This window comes from Thermobia domestica, chromosome 12 (assembly GCF_964235325.1).
Source record: "Thermobia domestica chromosome 12, izTheDome1.hap1.1, whole genome shotgun sequence".
Taxonomy (NCBI): Eukaryota; Metazoa; Arthropoda; class Insecta; order Zygentoma; family Lepismatidae; genus Thermobia; species Thermobia domestica.
The window spans coordinates 226,336,625-226,361,310 of NC_137465.1; the positions used below are offsets into that span (position 1 = coordinate 226,336,625).

Here is a 24,686-nt window from a genome sequence, read left to right on the forward strand (position 1 = left end):
GAAATAGACAAAACTCCCACACATCGCAACGGTCACAATCCCCACACAAATGGACAGATCTGCCACACAAATGGACAAAATTCTCATACGCAGAAATTGTCACAACCACCACACAAATAGACAAAACTCCCACAGCGAAAACTCCCACACTCAAGAAAAGTCAAAATGACCACACAATCGGTCATAATTCCCACACAAATGGACAAATCTCTCAATTGCACAAACGATCAAAACACCCTTGTACTTCTTTTTATAATTTTTTGCGTGTGAAACTTACAAGACGTGCAACCAGGATCATTTCAAAGTGTGGGAGATTTGTCCGATTGTGTGGGAGTTTTGTCCATTTATGTGGGTATTGTGACCGTTGCTATGTGTGGGTGTTTTGTCCGTTTGTGTGGGAGTTATGACCGATTGTGTGGGCGTTTTGACATTTTCTGAGTGTGGAAGTTTTGGCTGTGGGAGTTTTGACCTAGACCCGTAATATCTTATAGGCCGAGAAACCTATAACTGCGATTACTCAAAACTGACTCGTTGTGGGTTGAATGGTTGTTGCTATGAATAAAGAATGATTCTTTAATCTCCCGTTATTTCTTTGTTTTTGCTGAACCTTTCAACTTAATTTGCTTTATATGTGTGTACGTTGTTTTAAGTGAAGCAAGGTAGTTAGTGAGCACTTCAAATGCCCGTAGCCAAACTCCTGTATAAAAATTATTACGTGAGTACCGCAGGATTCTGAAACATGTATTTTTGGATAGCGCGCATATTAATTCGTAAGTGAAGTGTCGACCCGACTAAGGTAGGTAACATAGTATTGGAGGTATGGATCTTTAAAGTTCATTTTTTCATGTTTTCGGCAGCATATAACTCCGAAATGACGGATGTCTGCATCCAGGTTGGTCTATACTTTTTCTCTCATCTTGGTGTCTGGAATCACCTCCCAAACGTTGTCGGTGTTGTTTTGAAACACCCTATATACACCTGATTGTTCTTCTAATTTGCAAGATGTTTTTAATTATGGAAGGGAATAATTAGATTTTTAAAATTTTTCTTGTCATTGGTAAGATTAAATTGTTTCTCAAAGCTTTCTCTCATACACACAGATAAACAAACTGAATACTACATCAAGACCTTAGTAATGAAAGCATATGAAGATTTCATTTATGATATTGGAAAACGTGTTTTAAAGAACGAATCCATGTTCAAAAAGAAAGGAAAATTAAGTATGATCTACGTAAGTATTATTATTAGTATGTAATAATTTCGAAGTTGTTTAATGACATCCATGAATGTGTTTAGTAGAACTCTAAATAGTACTAGCTGAACCTGCGCTCTCTACACAGCGCATCATTCACATATGAGCATGAATCTCCTTGTTATTCCTCACAACATCTGTATATGTCCCTTGACAGACACAAGTGAAAGATGTCTTGATAAAAATCTTCAAGGGAAATCATAAACGGGAGATTTTTTCGATTACTGTTTCAATATCTCACACCGTTAGCAAGATTTGAGCCTACTTCCTGTTGGAGTTTCTAATTCATGTATGATCAGTGTCTTCTTTCTTTTTGAGTGTAGTTTGTAATAAGCAAATACATTACACACACAATTAATTATAATGTCAGCGATGTATGGTATTCATTGGGCAAAACACTCCAAACAATATTCATCTTCGACTGGAAAAATGGTTATCCTTCATTAACATATCGTCGGAGGGATATACTAATCCAGTATACTAATATGTGGTGTTGGAATGTATAACTCGTAGGATATGATGCTTTATTTTTTAAAATTTCAACACTTCCAGTAATTTAATAAAGAAATAACGGCCATGTTTTAAAAATATTCAATTAGAATTGAACAATCTACACAAAATTTTCAATCGATCAATGAAAGCGGAATCTTTGTAGAGCCAATGGTTCATGACAATTCACTGTCGATAGGATTGGTTACAAACATATGAACTTTTCTTGACCAGAAACATATAAACCTAAGCATTTTAATATATAAATTATAGCTTCTTTCCATTTCTAGAGTACAATCAAATTCATTAAGACACACCATTGTACTATAATTCAGGCTTATACACTATGTGATCAAAAGTATCCAGACACCTGGCTGAAAATGACTTACAAGTTCGTGGCGCCCTCCATCGGTACTGCTGGAATTCAATATGGTGTTGGCCCACATTTAGCCTTGATGACAGCTTCCACTCTCGCAGGCATACTTTCAATCAGGTGCTGGAAGGTTTCTTGGGGAATGGCAGTCCATTCTTCACGAAGTGCTGAACTGATGAGAGGTATCAATGTAGGTCGGCGAGGCCTGGCACGAAGTCGGCGTTCCAAAACATCCCAAAGATGTTCTATAGGATTCAAGTAAGGACTCTGTGCAGGTCAGTCCATTACAGGGATGTTATGGTCATGTAACTACTCCGCGACAGGCCGTGCAGTATGAACAGGTGCTCGGTCGTGTTCAAAGATGCAATCGCTATCCCCAAATTGCTCTCCAACACTGGGAAGCAAGAAGGTGCCTAAAACATCAATGTAGGCCTGCGCTGTGAGAGTGCCACGCAAAATAACAAGGGGTGCAAGTCCTCTCCAAGAAAAACACGACCACACCATACACTACCACCTCCGAATTTTACTGTTGGCACTACACACGCTGACAGATGACGTTCACCGGGCATTCGCCACACCTACACCCTGCCATCGGATAGCCACATTGTGTACCGTGATTCATCACTCTACACATTTTTTTCCCACTGTTCAATCGTCTAATGTTTACGCTCCTTACACCAAGCGAGGCTTCGTTTGGCATTTACCTGCGTGATGTGTGGCTTATGAGCAGCCGCTCGACCATGAAATCCAAGTTTTCTTACCTCACGCCTAACTGTCATAGTACTTGGAGTGGATCCTGATGCAGTTTGAAATTCCTGTGTGATGATCTGGATAGATGTGCCTATTACACTTTACGACCCTCTTCAACTGTTGGTGGTCTACGCCTAACTGTCATAGTACTTGGAGTGGATCCTGATGCAGTTTGAAATTCCTGTGTGATGATCTGGATAGATGTACCTATTACACTTTACGACCCTCTTCAACTGTTGGTGGTCTCTGTCAGTTAACAGACGAGGTCGGACTTTACGCTTTTGTGCTGTACGTGTCCCTTCACGTTTCCACTTCACTATCACATCAGACATAGTGTACCTAGGGATGTTTAGGAGTTTGGAAATCTCGCGTACAGACTTCTGACATAAGTCACACCCAATCACCTGACCACGTTCGAAGTCCGTGAGTTCCGCGGAGTGCCCCATTCTGCTTTCTTACGATGTCTAATGACTACTGAGGTCGCTGATAATGAGTGCCTGGCAGTAGGTGGCAGCACAATGCACCTAATATGAAAAACGTATGTTTTGGATGGTGTCTGGATACTTTTGATCATGTAATATATATATAATCTTATATTGTTTGCCTGTAAATGTATATTTTTGTATTGCAAAAGCGAAAAATAGCTAAGTTCGTTTCCTAGAAAGCGAGAAAAACAGTAGTTATAAACAAAAGACAAAGCTTCAAAATAGTATATAAAAGTAGGAATGAAAGTAGGAAATAAACAGGTGAAGACTAAGACCGATCTGTATATAAACGTTCTCCAAAATGAACAAAGAGTCTTTCTTCTTCTGGAAGTAGTCCTGTTGGTATGTCGATCTTTAGAAATTCACAGAGGCTCTTACTTTAAGATCATCTGGCTTGAAACGAGTTAGGATGTTGATCAGAAACCAGGACTTGTCAACTTCAACCCTGTAGGTTATGTTAACGTTATGCTCAAATTCAAACAAGAAGTTCTGAGAAATGCGGAGGCCTCCCGTTGACAGTATTAATTCTCATAATATTACCAAGATTCAAATAGTGCTTATTCACTAATATTTGTATAGCACTTGCGATTATAAGATGTTAATAAATCTAATTGGTGTAGACAATACTTTATCATTTTATGTTTTCTGCATTAAGCACCCTTAAAGTACGCATCAGAATACGAGTATTTCACTATGCTACCTTAAATAACAGGCTGTATTCAAATTAACTATATCTGGTCATTAATATATCAAAACAACTCTAACTTAATCAAAATTTGACCGAAACACCATAGTTGGATAAGATTACTATAAACTTGTACAATTATTGTAAGAACAATAGATCTACTATTGTACCATGAAGTAATCTTTTCAATATATTATTTCGATCAACGCTTTGATCTTTCCTGTCTATTATTTACTGGGAAAATAATCCACGAAAGATTTAAGTCAAGATATGTGCTTACTAGTACTCAACGTATGAGACATTAAAATTCGTTATAAAAGGTCTGCAAATTTATGAAGATGACAGCATATTTGAAGAAAGCAAAGTGATCTTCAAATAAATAGTAATACAGTGGACTCTTTTTAATTCGAAGTCCAAGGGGACACGAAAAAACTTCGAATTATCCAGCAACATTCATTTTCACATATATATCAACAAACAAACCAAAGTGCTGTGCATCAAAACCATATTCATATGGTGTAGACTTTATCTTTAAAGCAGCTTATTATTTGCATGATTGAATACCGCAAACTAACAAATGACATTGACTCGATTCAAACTACGTGTACAATGGAAAATATATTTACGTACAACACTACAACATACATTGAATAGCCCAAACAATTAAACACCAGTAACAATTTGAATATTTTGTTCTCACTTTTAAGAAGTCGTAAACCTCATTTGCTTAAATGTGATTGTTTTTGTACGGTCAATAAATCTTGAATTTTATGTATTGCGTGGAATACGATATTAATAACATTTGGTTGACTTTATCAACAATTCATCTTAAATTTTCAACCAATTCTGAAACAAGATGAGATTGACACACGTTCTCTATCTTTACTTCTTCCCCAACTCACCTTCATCTTTATCATTACATAGATTTTCTATTTATCTCTTGTGTTACTCTTCCCTATGGCTGCATCTGGATAGCTGAAAACATGTTAAAACTGTATTTCTCTATTTACATCTGTCCAACATTAAAAAATTTCAACTATATTTACTTCGAATTATCCAAAACATAGGTTCAAAAGTTCGATTTATCCACGATTTTTTACTATTGTTTTCAATACAGTTTTCAAGGGGAATGGACTTCTGTTCGAATTATCCAATATTTCGAATTATCCAAGTTCGAATTAACGAGATTCCACTGTATATTTACTTCGAATTATCCAAAACATAGGTTCAAAAGTTCGATTTATCCACGATATTTTACTATTGTTTTCAATACAGTTTTCAAGGGGAATGGACTTCTGTTCGAATTATCCAATAATTCGAATTATCCAAGTTCGAATTAACGAGATTCCACTGTATATTTACTTCGAATTATCCAAAACATAGGTTCAAAAGTTCGATTTATCCACGATATTTTACTATTGTTTTCAATACAGTTTTCAAGGGGAATGGACTTCTGTTCGAATTATCCAATATTTCGAATTATCCAAGTTCGAATTAACGAGATTCCACTGTATATTTACTTCGAATTATCCAAAACATAGGTTCAAAAGTTCGATTTATCCACGATATTTTACTATTGTTTTCAATACAGTTTTCAAGGGGAATGGACTTCTGTTCGAATTATCCAATATTTCGAATTATCCAAGTTCGAATTAACGAGATTCCACTGTAGTTATATTATTATTACCACGTTCTAGTGGAAAAAGGGACGATATCCAGAAAAAATATTTTTTTCTTTTATTCAAAAAATCTTCCAAAAGAGAGGCATCAAAACATTAGTGATAAAAGAAAAGCAGAATTTCATATAAAACGAAAACAATAACTCTTTAACACGGAAGATAATTCTTCGCAAGCCACTGTACAGATACCAAACAGTCTTCCAGTGACATCAAAGTCGAAAGAAAGGGAAGAAATAGGATCTTCAATGGAAATAAATCCAAACGTCCTCATTAAAAGATGCAGTGACCAACTTTTAGAAATATCAAAAATAATATTTTGGCCAAAGTGGAATAGGATACAAGGCTATGACGTAGTTGGGTCAAAGTTACGGTTTGTGATGTGGGAGAGAATTGAGATGGTACATAACGACTTGTCTCAGTCGAGTTGACAATCAGTACGATTCAAACCTATGCGTGTGCTGGATCTCTCCGCACAGTCTTCCGTGGTTCATAACCCGCGAAGGCCCATCCGTTTCCTATAGAGCAGTAAGTTATAACTTCGAAATTTGTCTCATTTAGCTGTGTTAAACTCACGGCCAAAGTGTGCTTGTGCATAAGCCGCTTTGAGTATATGTGACTTTTACTCGTTGTTATATTTCTGAATAAGTGTGTAGGATGGTTGTACTTATGTAAGTATTATAAGTCTAATATTATCAGAATGCACAAATGATTAATCAGGGTAACTGGAGAAAGAGTTAACTAGATCTATTATGACATTGATCCAGTGTATTCTAGAGTAGATTGGAAGCTCAATATTGCTTTCTTTTGTAATTCGTCTTTATGGCGAATAACTCTTTGAATTCACTATTAATTGCTCTGTGTAATATTATAATTCAGCTAATGCTCTGAATTAAGGATAGAATGTTTTCACGTTTTGGACAGCACGATCTTCGATCTTTGGTACTATATACTACTGTTGTAACATCTTTTGTAATTAACCAAAAAAATACTCAGAAAAGTACTACAATACATAGGTATTAGAAATTCCAATTGATTTGTTTTTATTTAAATGACTAATATGTACTAATGAATACCTGGGGTATCAATACTTTCTAATATGTGTTAGGTAATTTAACCCTTTAATGGATAAGCATTGATAGCATTACCATTAAAATATTTAGTTTGCTTTTATGGTTGAACCATGTCTTTTTGATCATAATTTCGTAATGTTTAAAGTATTTTTGTACTGGGTGTTTATTTCAAAGCAACATTGCCATAAAATAGGTCTCATGTGTACCTACTGAGCAGCATTGCCCTATTATGGTAAAATATAAGAATACTCTCAGTAATTCGTTGAAATATTTTCCTACAGAGCAAAAAACAACAAATAAAAAAAATAAAAAGAACTTTCGCGGAACGTAGGAGATAAAGCTTCTACAATACTGAATTTGACTGTCCCCAGTTGACAAAGATTAGAAGTATTTAAAGAAGCGACCCGCAAATCATGTATATGAATATTGTATGAAAACAATAATACCAATTAAATGATCACTGAAGTTATAATTCATGCGGATAACGCAATAGAATGCGATGTTACTTGAGAGCAACAGTGCCCAATAAAGGGATAAAATGACCATATACCATGGTTATGTAAAATTATAGTGCTTTCGAAATACTTTCACGTTCCACTTTCATTTTAGTGGTCATTACATAAAACGATGGAGAGGAAAATCACAGTGAAGAGATATCGATAAAAATCAGAGCGTTGATCGAAATTATAAATATAAGAGTAGATAAGTTCGTGATAGAGAGATAGGTCCCTGTACTAACGTATTATGTCTCTAGACTTTTATTCAGTAAATTTATATAACTAACTTTGATTTGTGGAATATTACTAATGATTATTATTTTTATTCTTGTAGTTTCAAGAACATATTTACGGAAGTGAAAATATGATATTCCGAGATTTTATGACACCTGCTATTATAGCAATGTAAGTAGAAATAAAATATAATCTTTAGTTAACACATTTTGACCTCATTTTTTTCTGAATTTCTGAAAAAAAAAAGTTGAACGAATTTCGTCTGTGTCAGAACACAGCAATAAAAGCAGTTACTACAGTGTTACGTATAGGTAAACGTGAGAATCAAACATACAAGGAACATGAAGGAATTAGTTGGCTATACGATCGTAGAAGCAGTGCAAAAATAAGGTCCAACGCTATGGTTCCAGCAAGTAGTGGATTATATGCGTCCTGCTTAAAGCGAAGAGTTAGACGACTGGCATTTTTGCTGTACAGTGTGGATAAAGGAGAAAGCTAAGAAATGGAAATAAGTGCAAGTTTGTTCCGTGATGCGAGATACGGTTCAGCATCGGGCTAATGATGATTGTTTGAGGGTATAGCATGGACTGGGCAAGTGACACGTCCGAAATGTATACGGCAGAGACAAATAGGGTCAATAGTAAATATTGGGGAGCAGTAGCTTCCAATGACCCTTCTTCTATTGTATTTCCAAAGAGAATACTAGGTAGTGCAACGTACACCCAGAACATTTAACCATCATTAAAATTTGCTTTTCCAACAGGGCAATACTCGTTCACAAACCGCTTATGTAACAAATACACATTCTAAGGTCTTTGTCACGTTCTATGGCACACACCTGTCACTCATTGATTATGTATGAGATTGAATGGAACGGGGTGTGGTCCGTTCTGCAGCCCTAGTGACAAATCTTCAGCAACTGTATCACAAGTCTGCGGAAATCTGGAACGCTACTTTTCAGGATAATATAGGCTACCATTTTCATGTAAGAGAGCAGAACTCTATTAAAGCTAGACGAATGTAAACAAACGTACCGACGCGATCTTTATACACACCTGCTATCTTATCTATAAACGTAGAGCCCTATGTGCGCGATCATGTACGGTGTATAATCTATATTTTTATACGTGTATATATATATATATATATATATATATATATATATATATATATATATATATATATATATATATATATGTGTGTGTGTGTGTGTGTGTGTGTGTGTGTGTCTGTGTCTATGTAAATTTCATGCACGTGAGACCATGTCTCTGATTGTTGGTCTTCATTTTCTATTAGTGTATATTGAATTATTATCGGATGCAGAATGAGGTTTCTATTGTCATAGAAGAGCATGGCTAAACCTAAAATACGAAGGAAGAGTCATACGATAAATTAGTAGAATAATTTTATGTGTAGAAAGCAGAAAATCGTAAAATTATAATTAATTACAGTTCAAATTATAAGTAAATTGTCAAGCTTATACGCATAAATACTGTATTTTAGAAATATTCACTGAAATAAAATATGATCTGAGTAACATATTCCACATTTAGTGAAACTTCTTAGTATGGGTTATATTGTATACAAACCGCCTCTATTTTTTGAATAATTATCCAAGGGTATGCGTACTTATAGAATCTCAGAATAACAACATCTTGAATAGAATTGTAACGCACTTTAAAATTAGTTTTTACTCGATTTGTACAATACTTTCAGCATATTTTTGTATTGTTTTCCAGGGTAATGTATTTTTCCTCTTTAGCTCACACTGCTTTATCTTTTATTAGTGAAGTGAATGAAGGAATGCTGCATCGTTTGCGTGTAGCAGGTAATATTTTCTATCTTTTAAAGTTTAATGCTTGTTCATAACAAACAGAACTCAGTCGGTGTACCGTACTCAGAAGCTGACGGCGTGGAAAGCTGTGCAACACAGTCTTTCTGTTACCAAGTCGAGCTTGTCCCTGGACGAGCTCAATCATTAAATATAGCGAACTTTATTCCTTATACGACGAGCTACTTGTCCACCAAATATCGTTCAGATCTAGCCAGTAATTATCGAGAAATAAAGTACCACATAAAAGCCGAGCAAAGCCTGTCTCTGACGGAGCTCGGACACCAACTTTATTCTTTAGACAATGGGCTACTTGTTCACCAAATTTGATTCAGATCTGGCCAGTAGTTACCGAGAAATAAAGTACCACATATAAGTCGAGCCAAGCCTGTCTTTATCGGAGCTCGACCACCAACTTTATTCCCTAGACGATGGACTACTTGTCCACCAAATTTCAGACCCAGCGAGTAATTACCGAGAAATAAAGTACCACATACAAGCCAAGCTAAGCCTGTCTCTGACTGAGCTCGACAACAAATTTTATTCCTTAGACGATAGGTTACTTGTACACCAAATTTCATTGAGATTCAACCAGTATTTACCAAGTAATGAAATGATTACGACCAGGTTGCTTAGAATACCTAAGCATTCCTCAATTTGAGCTAAAAGCACAATACTGCAGAAGTAATAGAGATAGAGAAGGGACTTGTATATATGCAAAAAGGTACCTAAAAACGAGAGAATGTACTAGGTTTAAATATTTAAATGTAGAAATACATTTTGAAAGTTGTGCATTAGAAATTGTAGATTATAACCTTGTAATTGTATGTGTATATAGAACTGACAGTGATATAGAAATCTTTGTAAATAAGATGGATACCATACTAAATTACTTTTTATAAAAATCAAGAAGAATGTCGTAATTGTTGGGGATATCAACATGGTTTTTTTACAGCCGATAAAACACGAGATAGAACTTTTTCTAGACTAATTTAATATAGAGTTCCCACACGAATCACAACATGCTCCTAAAGTTCAATTGACCAGCTCATAGTGAACAAACATCTTAACTATAACACCGTAGACGTCTTCAACAGTGGTTTTTCAGACCACCTTGCCCAAATACTCGATATACATGTAACTCCTAATAAAAGTTTTTGTAATACAAAAGCGAGTAATATAACGTGCAAAAGAAATTTTAATGATAAAAATATACAATATTTTAATCACCTTCTCAGGGAAGAAAATTGGAACGAGCTTTACGAGTATAACCAGGTTAATGAAGCTTTCAGTTACTTTATTGACACCATAACATTCTATTTCAATCTAGCATTCCCTGTTGTAAAATGTGTAACTTCAAGAAAACAGTCAAAACCCTGGGTAACACAAGGGATCTGAATACAAGTAAAGAAAAAAAGGGACTTCTTAACAAAGCTAAAACACAAGGAAATCTCTCACCCAGACATATTATAAGAGATACAAGAACATATATAAAGGAGTTCTGAAAGCAGCAAAACAGTTACACAATCACACAATCATTAAAAAATCAGATAATAAGTCGAAGACGTTGTGGAAACTAGTGCAAAGCGAGTTAAGTGTAAACACTCGTAATGATGACGGTAATTTAGAGGTAATTAAAATAGCAACATCATTAAAGATCCTCGTATAATAGCTGACCTATTTAATAAGTATTACAGAAACTCATCAATAATGAACCAGCATTGCCCACTTCAAAAATATTCTCAAAAATATGCAACAATACAATGTATCTGCATCCAGTTACAAATACAGAAATAATAACAGTGGTGAAGAAAGTGAAAAGTAAATGATCAGCTGGCGTAGATGCTATACCGCCAAGTATTGTAAAGAAAAGCATTAAATATATTGCTGACCCCCTGTTTTCCCCTCATAAATATGTAGTTCTTAAGTGGAGAATTTCCTAGTATATTAAAAATTGCAAAAGTAAAACCAATATATCTAAAAAGGCGACAAATCCGCGCTTGAAAATTATAGGCCTATTTCGCTTCTCTCAACTTTCTCAAGAATTTTAGAAACCACATGAGTATCTGGCTACCATACGTTTTACTTAAACATGATCTAATAACACACGAGCAACATGGCTTCCTAAAAGGGAAATCAACGGAAACAGCAATATATAATTTCGTAGAAATTGTACATAAAAGTTTAGATAGTAAGGAGAAATGTATAGGTATTTTCCTTGATCTTTCCAAAGCATTTGACTTAGTGTCACATAGAAATCTTCTTTCAAAGCTCCAAGATTATGGAATAAGAGGTATTGCGTCAAAATGGTTTAAATCGTATCTGGAAAATCGCCAGAAAGTGGTAGAAACTACATACAGTAACAGAGATACAAACCAAACTACATACTACATATCAGGGAAACAAGAAATATCATGTGGAGTGACACAAGGATCCGTATTAGTGCCGTTATTATTTTTGATATATATTAACGATCTACCATGTAATATTGCTTCGGTAGACTATCCCTTTATGCAGATGATGCTAATATTATAGTAAAAGGGAACACAAATGTGGATGTTGAAGGTAATGCAAATGAAATCCTTTATAAATTATCTCAGTGGATTAAAGAAAATAAGCTTAAATTAAACATTGAAAAGACACAAACAATCAATTTTCATCATATGCGCAACAAACATAAGCAACCTGTGAATATTTTAATTGAAAGTAATGAAATAGACTATGTGAACTCAACTAAGTTCTTAGGAATTTGGAAAGATAAAAATCTCTCCTGGGATATACAAATAACCAAGTTTAGTAAAAAGAATTAAATCAAATTTATTTCGCAATTAAAGTAATTAAAAATGTTTTAAAAGAGTCTACTTTAAAAACAATTTACTTTGGATTATTCCAGTCAAATTTAACATATGGCATTATATTTTGGGGAAATACACACAAAGTCAAGGTAAGTTTCACAATACAGAAACGAATAATAAGAATGATGGCGAAAGCTAAACGAAAAGATCACTGCAAACCAATAGTTTTAAAAAATTCGTATACTCCAAGTACCCTGTTAGTACATTTTAAATCTACTGATATTTGTAAAGAGACATCTAGAGGGTGTCCTTAAAGATATAAAGACTCAGGACTCTGTTGCTAAATTTAAAAAAGAACTACAGAAATATTTATTACAACACGGCTTTTACTCTGTAGAAGAATACATGAATTGCTAACTGAAAAAAAGCACATGATCTACAGTAACCAGTGTCATTGCTTGTTTTTAGCATTTGATATATATTCAAGGATTTCTACATGCACTGCAAGTAATAATTACTAACTCTAACTTTATTTTTAATATCATCCAAAATGTAATGTATAATAAGATGTCAGGCTTAATTATTAACCTAGTGTGTGTAATTTTCATTATTATTGTTCTTTTTACTTTTGTATTTATATATAAATGACGTGCCCACTTCATACGCATTGCAATATAGTGCTAAATGTATGAAAAAAGGACGAAATAAATACAATACAATACAATATCATATACAAGACGAGACTGTCCCTGGCGAGCTCGGTCACCAAATATAGTGATCTTTGTTTCTTAAGCAATAGGCTACTTGTCCAAAAAATTCAGTTCAGATCTGGCCAATAGTTACCGAGGAATAAAGTACCACACACACACCTGGAGAAAAATTATAAGCTCGTTTATATTTAGGCCCGTAGCTAATAACAGACGACGTGCCACTAACAACTACTCTATCTTCTTTATTTGTTCATATAAATAAAATTGATAGTTTATAATTTTTACACTAGAAAAGAAGAGTGTTAAGGTGAAAATGTGTACAAATACTCGTAGAAACTTCAAGAAATTATTTCGACTAGAATTTGAAATATCTAAAAAAAAAAAAAAAAAAAAAAAAAAAAAAAAAAAAAAAAAAAACAGTATATACTTGTGCCAATGCACGCACAGAAACCCTTCAGAAGAGTTAAAATGCTTAGCTTTAAAATCCTCAGAAAGATTTCTTTCTCGTATCTAACCTTCAAACCTAAATCTCGTGAGTTTTCTTTAAAAATAATTTTTAAATTAAAATTAAAAGGTAGAAGATTTAAAAGAGGTGTAGGAATAAATAACAAATAAATAATGTCGTCAAGTATAAAGAGAATGTTGGCAAAGTATTACGTACTTTATAGTACATGAATGTAAATATCTTAGAAATTTTCAAAAGAGAGTGTCAGTAACTTCCGATTAGTGGCAGTATTTTAAATTACTTTCCTCATCCTTTTAATAATTTCTGGATAAATAGCAAAGGGGTTTTGTCTCGAAATCCAATAAAGAATAAACTGAAACAGAAATATCCATGAAATAAAAGACAAATTCTGACCAAAGCATATATTATTTAATAAATAATATCACTACAGTTACTGGAAAGTCTCTTAGACACATAAAATACAATCTCTACAACCACTGCTTATATATCTCAGAGAGAAAGTCACATCTAGGAACCAATAAGATTAATTGTTTCACTTTTAATAATTTTTAATTGATTATTGCAACTTTTAACGATACAACTTTCACTTGAAAGCTTAACCTTTAATTAGCATCTGTGAATGAAGCTTTCAAGTGAAAGTTGTGTCATTCAAAGCTGCAATAATCAATTAAAAATTATTAAAAGTGAAACAATTAATCTTATTGGTTCCTAGATATGACTTTCTCTCATTTTCTGAGATACATAAGCAGTGGTTTTAGAGATTGTATTTTATGATGTGTCTAAGAGACTTTCCAGTAACTGTAATGATATTATTTATTAAATAGTATATGCTTTGGTCAGAATTTGTCTTTTATTTTTAAAGAGGAAGTTCCAAGTATAGAATGAGTAGTGTTCAGGAATTTCCAAAATTACGTAAGTAACTGAAAAAGATGTACTTCTTTTGCCATTACAAATTGTACAAGCAATGAAAGTTAAGTTCTTGAACTTTGAGTAATATTTACAGAAGTTATTCTATTAAATTAATAAACTCAATTTTGAGTATTGTATGTTGGATTAGATTGAAAAATCAATCAAAAGTAGTCAAAAGTGGTTATTTTATAGATATTAGTAGTTGAATGAAAAGTAGTGAAGTATGGTACTACAAGTAGTTTTAATAGAATAATTTGTTTTGCAGGAGTGAATAATGTAGAAGTATTTTTTGGTCATATTTTCACATTTCTTATACTAGTACTACTACAAATAACTGTAGTAGTGGCTACTTTTATTGTTATTTTCGATTTTAAGATGCATGGAGACTGGGAGACTCTTCTGTTATTGTTAGTTTGCATCGGAATGTGCGGAATGGCATTTGGTAAGCAACATTCAATTCATATCTTAAAAAAAAAATGAATATGATTTTATTTTTAAATATAAAGTTTTCATTGTATTATAGGAAATGTTTGATTTATTTCAAAACCATGAATTAGATGAATAAGTATGATACTTACCTATATTGCATACTGAAAAATACTTAAAATTAGCAATTTCTTTGTATATTTCGAGAAGTTGCTGCTCTCTTCATCAATCAAACTTACAAAGGTCAAAAAGTTTAAAACTCGCTCTCCTTCTATCGAAAAATGCTGAGTTTTAAGCAGAAGCGGATATAGAAAATGAAAACTGGGGTGGAGAAGCAAGCCAGAACGCAGACTATGGTACGTATATCATGAGATTACTATAAAGTTCCAAAACTATAAATAATAGCTTAAATTACTTTCGTTACTAAAAACTGGAGAGTCTAGGCCCCCGGCTCTGTACTAGATCCGCCACTGATTTTAAGGTAATTTACACTAGTTGAGCAGCTATTATTTTCACAAAGAACACCTCGAAACCATTGCATTCTAGTTAGTGCTCCAGAAATATATATATTACTTCAAAATCATTTCCATATTAGGCGTTTCGAGTACTAATAGTAAGAGTGAAGTCAGAAAATGCTTTTTTTTTTTTTCTTTTTCGAAAATGGACTCTGCACAGTTAAAGTAATTGTGTGTTTATTTAGAAACTATTTTGTAAGAGAAAGAGGAACGATTTCCACAAACTATACACGTAGGTACGATACCTGGTTGCCACAAAGCAGTTTGTTACTACTATATAAACACTTTAAATATAATTTCCGAGCTTTTACTTTGCACATAACTTTTGTCGTGTTCGCACTTACTATTCGGAACGCCCCTTATTTACATACTCACTAAAACTTTACATAGAAAACTTTTTTTTCGAAGCTTGACTGATAAAGGATAAGCCAGCAGTTTCTCGAAATATATCAAGAAATGATTATTACTATTAGTTTGGTGCAACATAGGTGATTATCATATTTACTTGAAAAGTACTTATTTTCTCAGTAATTTCAAGCTACACGCAGCTATAAATATACTTTTTTAATTCACATAATAAATTCTACCTTTATATATTTAAAATACAATACAATTGCAGAAACTTCACATAAATATATATATATAATGCAATTAAATGCCAAGGGTGATTCCACTCAGGTCGAGGTGGAAACAGTGAACTAGGGTTCCAAAATCTCTTGACTATAGCATGTACTAAAAGTAGTGTAATCAGTATTACACTTCGGCCGCCATCATCCTTCAAGTTTCTCAGGTACCAAGTTTTACAGAACATACGTGAACACTTTAGCCACTTTGGAACAAGAATAGAAAGATAAATAAAACCCCATGAGCACTGAAAAAAATCAAACCCGGATATAGTCCTGTTAGAAGGGAGTGTCTTACCGACTACATTACTGCGGTTCTTCATGCAGTTATTTTATAAATATTAATGTATGTATACAATGCTGATTACAATCCTGATCCTAGATACAATCCTGATATAAAAAGGGAAAATTCTCTCAGTCCATCAGTCTCTGTGTCACACTTATTCCTAATGGAAATAGTGACGCTAATAAGTGTCGCCACCTAACGCTAATATCAGATAGTCTAAAAACTAAGCGTTTTGCGCACAATATGGCGTTAGTGTCCCAAATCTCATGGCATATGAGCCATAATGTCGTTTGACAGCTGGCAATTGAAGATAGTATATATGTTAAAAAGTAGTGGAATTCTTATAACCAAACGTGAGGTATTGTGTTGTAAAAATGAATTAACTTTCCACAAACTACAGTACAATTTAAAATTCAATAATTGATAAAGGTTTAAATGTTGTGCAGGCCCGTGAAGAAATTTGTGTTCTTCAGGGCTGCTATACACTATCAGATAAATCCTAGGAAATCTCTTACAATTTTTCCTAGAGTCAAAATCTGAACGTGTAGACATCCAAGTGCATGTCATTACCTATGTTATGAACGATCCTATGAGATTTCTCTTGTTTAGAGCACGTTCTATTTCGGAAAGATAATTCGTAAGATTTCGATTTAAGCGACATCAGGTGAGAGAAAGTGAAAACAAATTTGCTTTCTTCCCGCCAGCAAAGATGCTATTTGCGCACTTATTACTGCATACGAGGAGCATACATTTTTATATAATACAAAGTAAACGTTCTATCGCAACAAACATGCAAAACAGAAAGGACTGGAAAACATTGTTGGCTGAGTATACGTTGTGAGACCTAGCGCCTCTTCGAATGATGTGAAACAGGAAAAATCACGTATATGGCACAAAAGGGTAGGATTTCCTATGAGTTACTTCGTAACATTTTTCGTAAGATAAATCCTAAGATTTTTATCTCATAGTGTACAGCAGGCCTACAAGAATGGAAGAAAGTAGAAACGCTTTCAAAATCTTGACTGGAAGACCAATCGGGAAACGACCATTAGGAAAACCTAGGCACAGATGGGAGGACAATATTAAGATGGATCTCTCAGCGATAGGAATACAAAGTAGAAACTGGATCCAGTTGGCTAAGGATAGAAGTCAGTGGAGAACTTTTGTGAACGCGGCATTGAACCTAAGGGTTCCATAGGCCATAGAGTTACTTAGTTAGTATAGCATGCCTTATGGGCAAGATACGTTATCAAAAGCAACAGCTAAAAGACGTTTCAGTCGCTTTCGCTCTGGATATTTCGATGTTGAAGATGCTATTCGCAGTAAGCGACCAATCACAGCAAAAGTGGATAATATTCGGGCAAAACCTGAGTAAGAGCGGCATATAGGCAATCATGACATCACCAATGACCTAAACATGCATCACCAGATGTTTAGATGTTACATAAAATGACTCAAAAACATTTATTCGATCGAATTCGTGAATCTCTAATGAAACGTAACGAATTCAAGTCATTTCTTAAGCGGTCGATCTCGAGTGATGAAAAGCGGATGATCTACAAGAATAATGTGCCAAAAACATTGTAGTCGAAGCGAGGCGAAACTTCACAGTCTATGGCAAAGACCTCACTGACACTCATGAAGGTTATATTGCGCGCTTGGTGAGATTATAAGGCTATCGCACATCTGGAGCTGTTGGCGCCTGACAGGACGATAGATTCGGTCCTGTGCTGTCGACAATTAGCGCAAGTGCACCTAGAAATTCAAAATAAACGGCCGAAACTGCGCTGAAACGGCAAACCGCAAACATCTATAGCGACGCTTTAGAATTGAGAGAACTTGGATAGGAAGTTTTAATGAATCCACCGTATAACCAAGACCTGGCACCGTCAGACTTTCACTTTAAATCTTTCCAAAAATCGCTTAACAATGTCAAGTTAGTTTCAAACGAGGTCTACAAAAAGTGTGTGTCACAGTTTTTTAAAGCAGAAATCACAGGAGTTTTATAGCGGTGGGATTATGATGTTGAAGGAAAAAATCCAGAAGGGTACCAATGGTGCATATCTCTATGGGGTTTCGTATTATTTTGAAATAACAATACATGTATTTTCAATTTTGACCTCCAAAAGACCAATACTTTTTAGACAATCTGACAGATATCCTTAACGTGCAAGCAAGTTGACGATTCTAAAATATTCTGACCTGTATCGGTTCTAGAGGGAAGTCACATTCGTAAAAGAAATATCGCTACAAGCAATGGGAAGAATGCTTTATACAGTTGCAGAAAGATGTATAAGAGAATAATTAGTACAATAGCTGAGCTTTCTTCTCTTTAGTTGTAGGGATAAAATTTAATTTTTTTTTACCGATGTGACTTCCCTCTAGAGCCGCCATTGAGTCTGACGATTTAATTGCAACTTAAAAACTGTATTGATTCAGTTTAATTATTTCAAAATAGAACAAAGATTGTAATAATATTAAGATGTGAGTATTAATATTTGTGTATTTCTACAGTCATATACTGTGACGGTTTAATTGCAACGTTAACTGTATTCTTGACATTTAATCATTTTAAAATGAATAATGATGATACTGAACATGAATGGGCTTTTCTGTTCATTATTAAGATAAGGTTCGTAGCCATATTTAAATTTAAGCATTAATACAGGGTGTTTCATAATAAATATCGAGGTTTGAAGGCTTTGTAATATTTATTACATTTAATGTACACCTATAAATAACTCATGAAATGAAAGAGCAACTCAAACAATTTTTGCTGCAAGTGTTCAATGTGACAACCATTCGTCACACGGCATACATCGAGTAGATAGGCGAATTCTTCCCAAACCTTGATCAGTGTGTTTGGAGTAATTGTTGCAATAACTGTTTGAATTCTCTTTCTTCAATTCCTCAATCTCCTTAAAATTATTCCCACAGACATCACTGGAATTCCTAATTCATGACTATAGTATTCGCGCCGAGTCGTGATTCTTGACCTAGATCTATCGGTTTCACCACCCAATAGAACGCAAGGTGTGTTCCGGTCGTCAACCCGCACCCATCACCTTTTGTCAGTGTCGTCTCTCGCGCTACACGGAAAACATCTCCCGAGAGTACAGTGTTGTCGGATTGGCACCAAGTTCCGTTTTGTTAATTTTTTTTTTGCATTATATTCTCATTGTTACTATTCGTGTTTTTGTTACCGTTTTAGAATAATTGTTACTGTGGTTAATGTTGTGCAATGTTATTATTGGTAACTTTTAAATGTATTTTTTTAAATACTCTTTTACATTGTCTTCAAAATTTGGAAACATTGTTGGCGAATTTCAGCTGTTTGACGTTTCCCTAAGTGTGCGCTCGGGAAGCGGCTCTACGAATTGTACCGAAGTTTTCCGATGTATCAGAGCTCAAGCAATGATTGGTTTAGAGCCCAAGCTTCACGACTCGGCGAGAGTACTATAGTCTTCTGAATTGATTTCTTGGAGTTAGATTCATGAAAGATTCTCTCACTCGTTCAAGACGTTCCTCAGCCACTCTTTGTCGTCTCGTACTCTTAACGTCTACACAGACGGCCGGTGTTTTGAAACTCATGATACCATCTACGGATATTATTATCTTTTGGTAGATTATAATTGAACTTAATCCTTTCAGACCTGATTTTTTGTTTACTCTCCGATTTTATTTTTCTCTTATTATTCTTTTTAACTTAACAAATGAAATACAACCGCCAATTTATTTGCGACTGTCATATTTAGAGAATTATGGACGAAACATTTTGCGTGCACTAGGGTTGAAATACGTGTGTAAAATGCCAAATGGCATTAATCGAAAACATGATAGTGATCTACATAGTTTAGAAACTCAAAACACATCACTAAAACAGAACGAAAATTTATTGCAAATAGTTTGTTTCGCCAAGAATAAAACAACCTACGTGGATGAGCTTTGTCCATCGTGGTAGCCTCTGCAAGTACTCTACAAGAAATGTGCGTTGCTTCCTGACAACACATGAAAGCACCAGAGAAATAGCGGAAAGTGATTTAGACAAGTTCAAAGAATACTGACGTGAAAACCCAGCCATTTTGAATCTTCCAGAGTAATTATATTAATCTTAAAATATGATGTACAAAAATGTTACCACCAGGTCCGAAAGGGTTAATAAGCAAACCAGATTCAGTCTTTGCAAAATGTAAAAACACAAAAACCTTTCTGCTCAGTGGTTGCCATCTTTTCTAGTAGCGCTTTCTAACGGCAGACAGTGGAAACACTGCATGCGCGTCTGTGTGTACAAAACTGTTTCAGTTGCTCTATCATTTGATGTATTATTATAATTGTAAGTTAATTGTAATAAAGGGTTAACTGCTGTATCTCCAGATCAATTTTAGAAAATTTATCAGGTGAATTATAGAATTTATTTTGGTTTTTGAGGAAGAGTGAGTGAAAGTAATGTGAGGGAAATAGTTGAAGTTAAGATAACACTTGTTCTTGTTAGTTGTTTTCGATGTTATAAGCAGCACTATATATGGAGGTGGAACGGACTATTTGGCGGAGAGGTACACTTGTTATAATTTATGAGAGAGAGGCAGTGTGGAAATGGTGCGTAAATAACAAGATTGTGTCATATCGTGTTTGAGTTTTATCGAGTTATACAAAATAAGGAATGTCAGTTCTTGAAATTGTGTGAAAGGCATGGTCTACTAAGCAGGCGAGCAGCTTATCGTAATTGTGGAAACGGAAGAGGAACATCTAACCAAACTTGATCGAATCTAATCTAATTTAGTACATTTTGGTCTATTTTTGGATGGCATTTAGTATCTCCCATAAGCTGTGCATCACAAACTATCCACTTTATGATATATAAAGTGTTTTCCCACTATTCTCGTTTATGTGTATAACCGCCGTCGCTGACGCGCCTGTTTCCTACGGACGTACCATCTCGCTAACGCTCGAACCCTCTGCTGCGCTCCTGCCCCAACTCGGTTAAATATCATTCCTGCTTTTTATTGGCCACCTAGCACAATTTGGTTCGTGTTTTATGTGCTAGTTTTTATGCCATACGTCTACACTGAATCATCACTACCAAGTGAGCCATTGTCACAATCTAGTATTTTGAGGAAGAAACTAAATGATAATCTTTTATTATTATTTATTTATTTATTTTCCTACGGTCCGGCGATACTCCAGTAACGCCGTCATAAATACCACGAAGCCTTGAACTTCTATATTCATTTTGAAACACCTTGTATTTGTGTAACTGCGTGTTCGTTGACGGGTAAATTTTAAAAAAGAAGTTAAAAGTAAACAATGAGAGATTTTAATTGAGAACGATTTTAGCCTATAATGTTCAACAGGCTGAAGGCTTTTGCGCAAGAATAAATAAATGAAATCAAATTAAAATGAATTTTCTTTTCCAGGCTTCTTATTATCAGCCTGTGTTGATAGGGAATCCACAGCAATACAAGCTGCATTGGGAAGTATGTATCCCATGCTTTGTTTGTGTGGTAAGAGTACATTTTTTTTCTTTTCTTTGTAAACAAGGAGGGAGACTTTAACTTCCATAGCACTAAGGGAGGGCATGTGTAACACAACTTTTAATTTTTTTTTATTTACTGTTCCCGTAATTTTTGGTGCAGAAATTTATACATAAAGGATATTGTTTTTGTGATTGTCATGTTTTTTTTTTTTTTTAAAGTAATAGTTTGAATCATTTCAGCGAAGAGATGGACGAGGAATATGCAATTTTGTTCTTGCTTGCACCAAGCCCCTCTGCTTGATGCTTAATTTTGCTTATTTCATTTTTCTACTTCTGAAATTACAGTAAAACCCCTCTACTCCGTCCTTGGCTGGTCCACCACTCCAGCTGATCCGACCGTGCTCGAGCCGAACTTGTCCCAACTCGTCGGTGACTCACGAGACCCATTATCGTTTACTGCCGTTGCGGCATTGTTATTTAGTTGCTGTTACAGCTTGTTCGCTTTAGGGCTCCGCAATCTCTTGTATCGTTTCTTTCGTTGTGCATGTTTTCTGTACTGTACTGTGCAGTTTTTAGTGCTGACTGTTCGTTGGTTTTACGACAGTGTTCATTATAGTACACTGTTTTTTCAACATGTCAGAAGTAAAACGTAAATACATTACTCACATTACTCTCTCACTACATGAAACATTAGCAGTGCTACAAACACTGGACAAAGGGGAATCACTCCGAAAACAAAAAAATCTATAACTGACTTTATACTATAGGCTTACCTAGTAAATACTGTACGTACAGTATATATTGCTCTTTACAATAATAATGACAGCTTTCTTGAAGATTTTTGCAATGTTTTTACCGTAAAAAACAATACAGTCACTTTTGAGTCCAGAGATTGTTTATTTCACTGCAAATCCGTATTTTTCTGTATTCTCTGATAAAGTGACCTTTTTGCGTTCCGACCATGTCCCCAGTCCCAATGGTGACGTATTAGAGGGGTTCTGCTGTATTGAGTTACAAATATAGGGCAGAATTATTATTCGAAGGACAGAACAAAAAGGAGAGTTCAAGAGGTTAATGAAAACTTATCTGTTGCAGCACTGCTTTTATTTTGTAAACGAATTTTTAGATATGTAAGTGAATTTGTCTATTGATAGTTTTGGGTAGCATAGTAGTTTAATCCAATTGTCTATTGATAGTTTTGGAAATATATATTGTTATGTACTGCTTTTATATCGTAGATGTAGCATAGTAGTTTAATTCAATAGGTATGTATATGTCATTACTACGTATTTTATATGTTTGTACCCTTGACAAGTCTTATTCATACGCACGTAATCGTGCAATATGTATGACTAAACAGACGAAATAAATGAATGAATGAATAGATAACAGTTCTGATTTTATGAATGCTATTATATGGCAACCCTTGGTGATAGTTTTTTTTTTTTTTTTTTACTTTATCTAAATTCAACCAAATTGTAAGAAAACCAACATATTATACTATAGAGAACGTGAACATGAAAATAAAATATTATAAAAATATGTTCTGTTGAAAACAAGTGTAAAAATGTTGGTACCTATACTTAATATAAAAGACCTTTTTCGTTTTAAGACAACATAGTAAAAGAGTCAATATTTTCTCGTTTCGTTTCTGTGTACAAGAGTCAATAATACAAACTTTTACTAAAGATTGGCTCTTGTACCGTACAAAGGAATAACAGGAGAAAATTGTATTATTTGTCTTTGTACAATGAAACGAAACATAGGAGAACATATTAACCATTGTGCTTTTATGTTCTTCTGTAACGCAAACTATCAAAGAATGTAAATATGTATTATAATATGATACAATATGTGAAAAGGTTTTCTCATGAAAACATTATGGGAAAATGCAAGTATCTACATGTAAATACAATACAAAAAAACCCTCTAAAGTATGTTAAACGTATTTGTTTGTTAATTTCAAGCGTAATTATAAAGCATAAGCACTATTCTAAATAAGTATTAAATATTTCCATGTGGGGTCCACTTGCACCCTCTGGTGCTTAATGTAACTCACTAACCTTGGTGACATAAGGGTTAAGTGTGTGTCACGTTTTGATATTGAAAACTCAGTTAATTATTGATTGAAATACTGAGAGCCACTGAGCTACAGTCAGTCTAGATTGGAGTTGAAAAAGTGTTACTTCACCTGTTAAAGTTCCCTCCACATATTAGCGAAACTTTATCTTTTTATTTCCTCTATAAATTAGTGGAAACGGTTCTCAATTCTTCGCAGTGAATATTTGTAAAAATTTGTGGATTTTGCGAATAATAGATATGTCAGAGTTGATAGATAACAGTCATCTCAATCCCAGTCAGGAGTGGAGATGACCTACTCTTGACTTTTTGATTTTTTTTATTAATAATTGAACGAAGTTTCAATACCGTAATGTGTGTTAATATTCACTTCATACATGTATTTCATTAAGAAAATTTTGAGACCAATATATGGGCCATAATTCTTCGATTACCCCAGATTTGTGAAATACAGAGGTCATCAAGATAGTAAGCTTCATTGGCCAATTTGAAGAATGTAATTGAACAGAACACTTTATTTAATACTAAAGTACATGTCTTGGAATATTATTTTAATAAATTTGTCATCTTTGTTGAGATTCTTATTGTAACGAAACACCATATACCTAGGTATTGTATCCTTATATCGAAGAACGATATTGCGTGTGATGGTAACCAAGTAATAATACCCTCTTTGACTGTATCATCAAAGAAACTCTACTCACAAAGGAAAACTTTCAGGTGCAAAGATAAAAATCAAACGGGATTGGGTCTGGGCAGAGGAAATGTTTTCCTGAAAAAGTCTGTAAGTGTTCCTTATAATGCACATTTTTTCGTGTTTCATTAATCTGTCGCACTCATCTTCGTATATCTTTGAGGCACTCATGGTCTGTTCACTATACAGTTCACTCGACGTTAGATATCAGCTACTGACACATTAAGTGCATTCAAAAGTCACATCAATGAGCGTACCGTACTTTACACGCGATGGGTGGTTCCATTTTACTGAATATTATCACAACCAGTGATGCCAATCTGAAACGTTATAAAATCCCATCTCTCGATTCATAAATTCCCATT

At 34.4% G+C, this 24,686-nt stretch overlaps 1 protein-coding gene across 2 annotated transcripts in view; it reads left to right on the forward strand.

Annotated features, from left to right (window-relative positions):
- Positions 1 to 24,686, forward strand: part of LOC145667069 (ABC transporter G family member 20-like) — an 88,010-nt gene that overhangs the window by 61,973 nt on the left and 1,351 nt on the right. The window contains exons 12-16 of one of the 2 annotated variants that reach the window (XR_014127859.1): positions 1,101 to 1,231; positions 7,615 to 7,685; positions 9,254 to 9,342; positions 14,601 to 14,667; positions 21,490 to 21,576. Coding sequence is in view for 1 of the 2 variants with exons in the window: in XM_081734768.1 (XP_081590894.1) it covers positions 1,101 to 1,231; positions 7,615 to 7,685; positions 9,254 to 9,342; positions 14,491 to 14,667; positions 21,490 to 21,576 (555 nt within the window). In the remaining variant the exon portion in view is untranslated. Of the gene's footprint in view, positions 1 to 1,100; positions 1,232 to 7,614; positions 7,686 to 9,253; positions 9,343 to 14,490; positions 14,668 to 21,489; positions 21,577 to 24,686 lie in introns of both variants that reach the window. The other variant, XM_081734768.1, reaches the window with a different exon arrangement.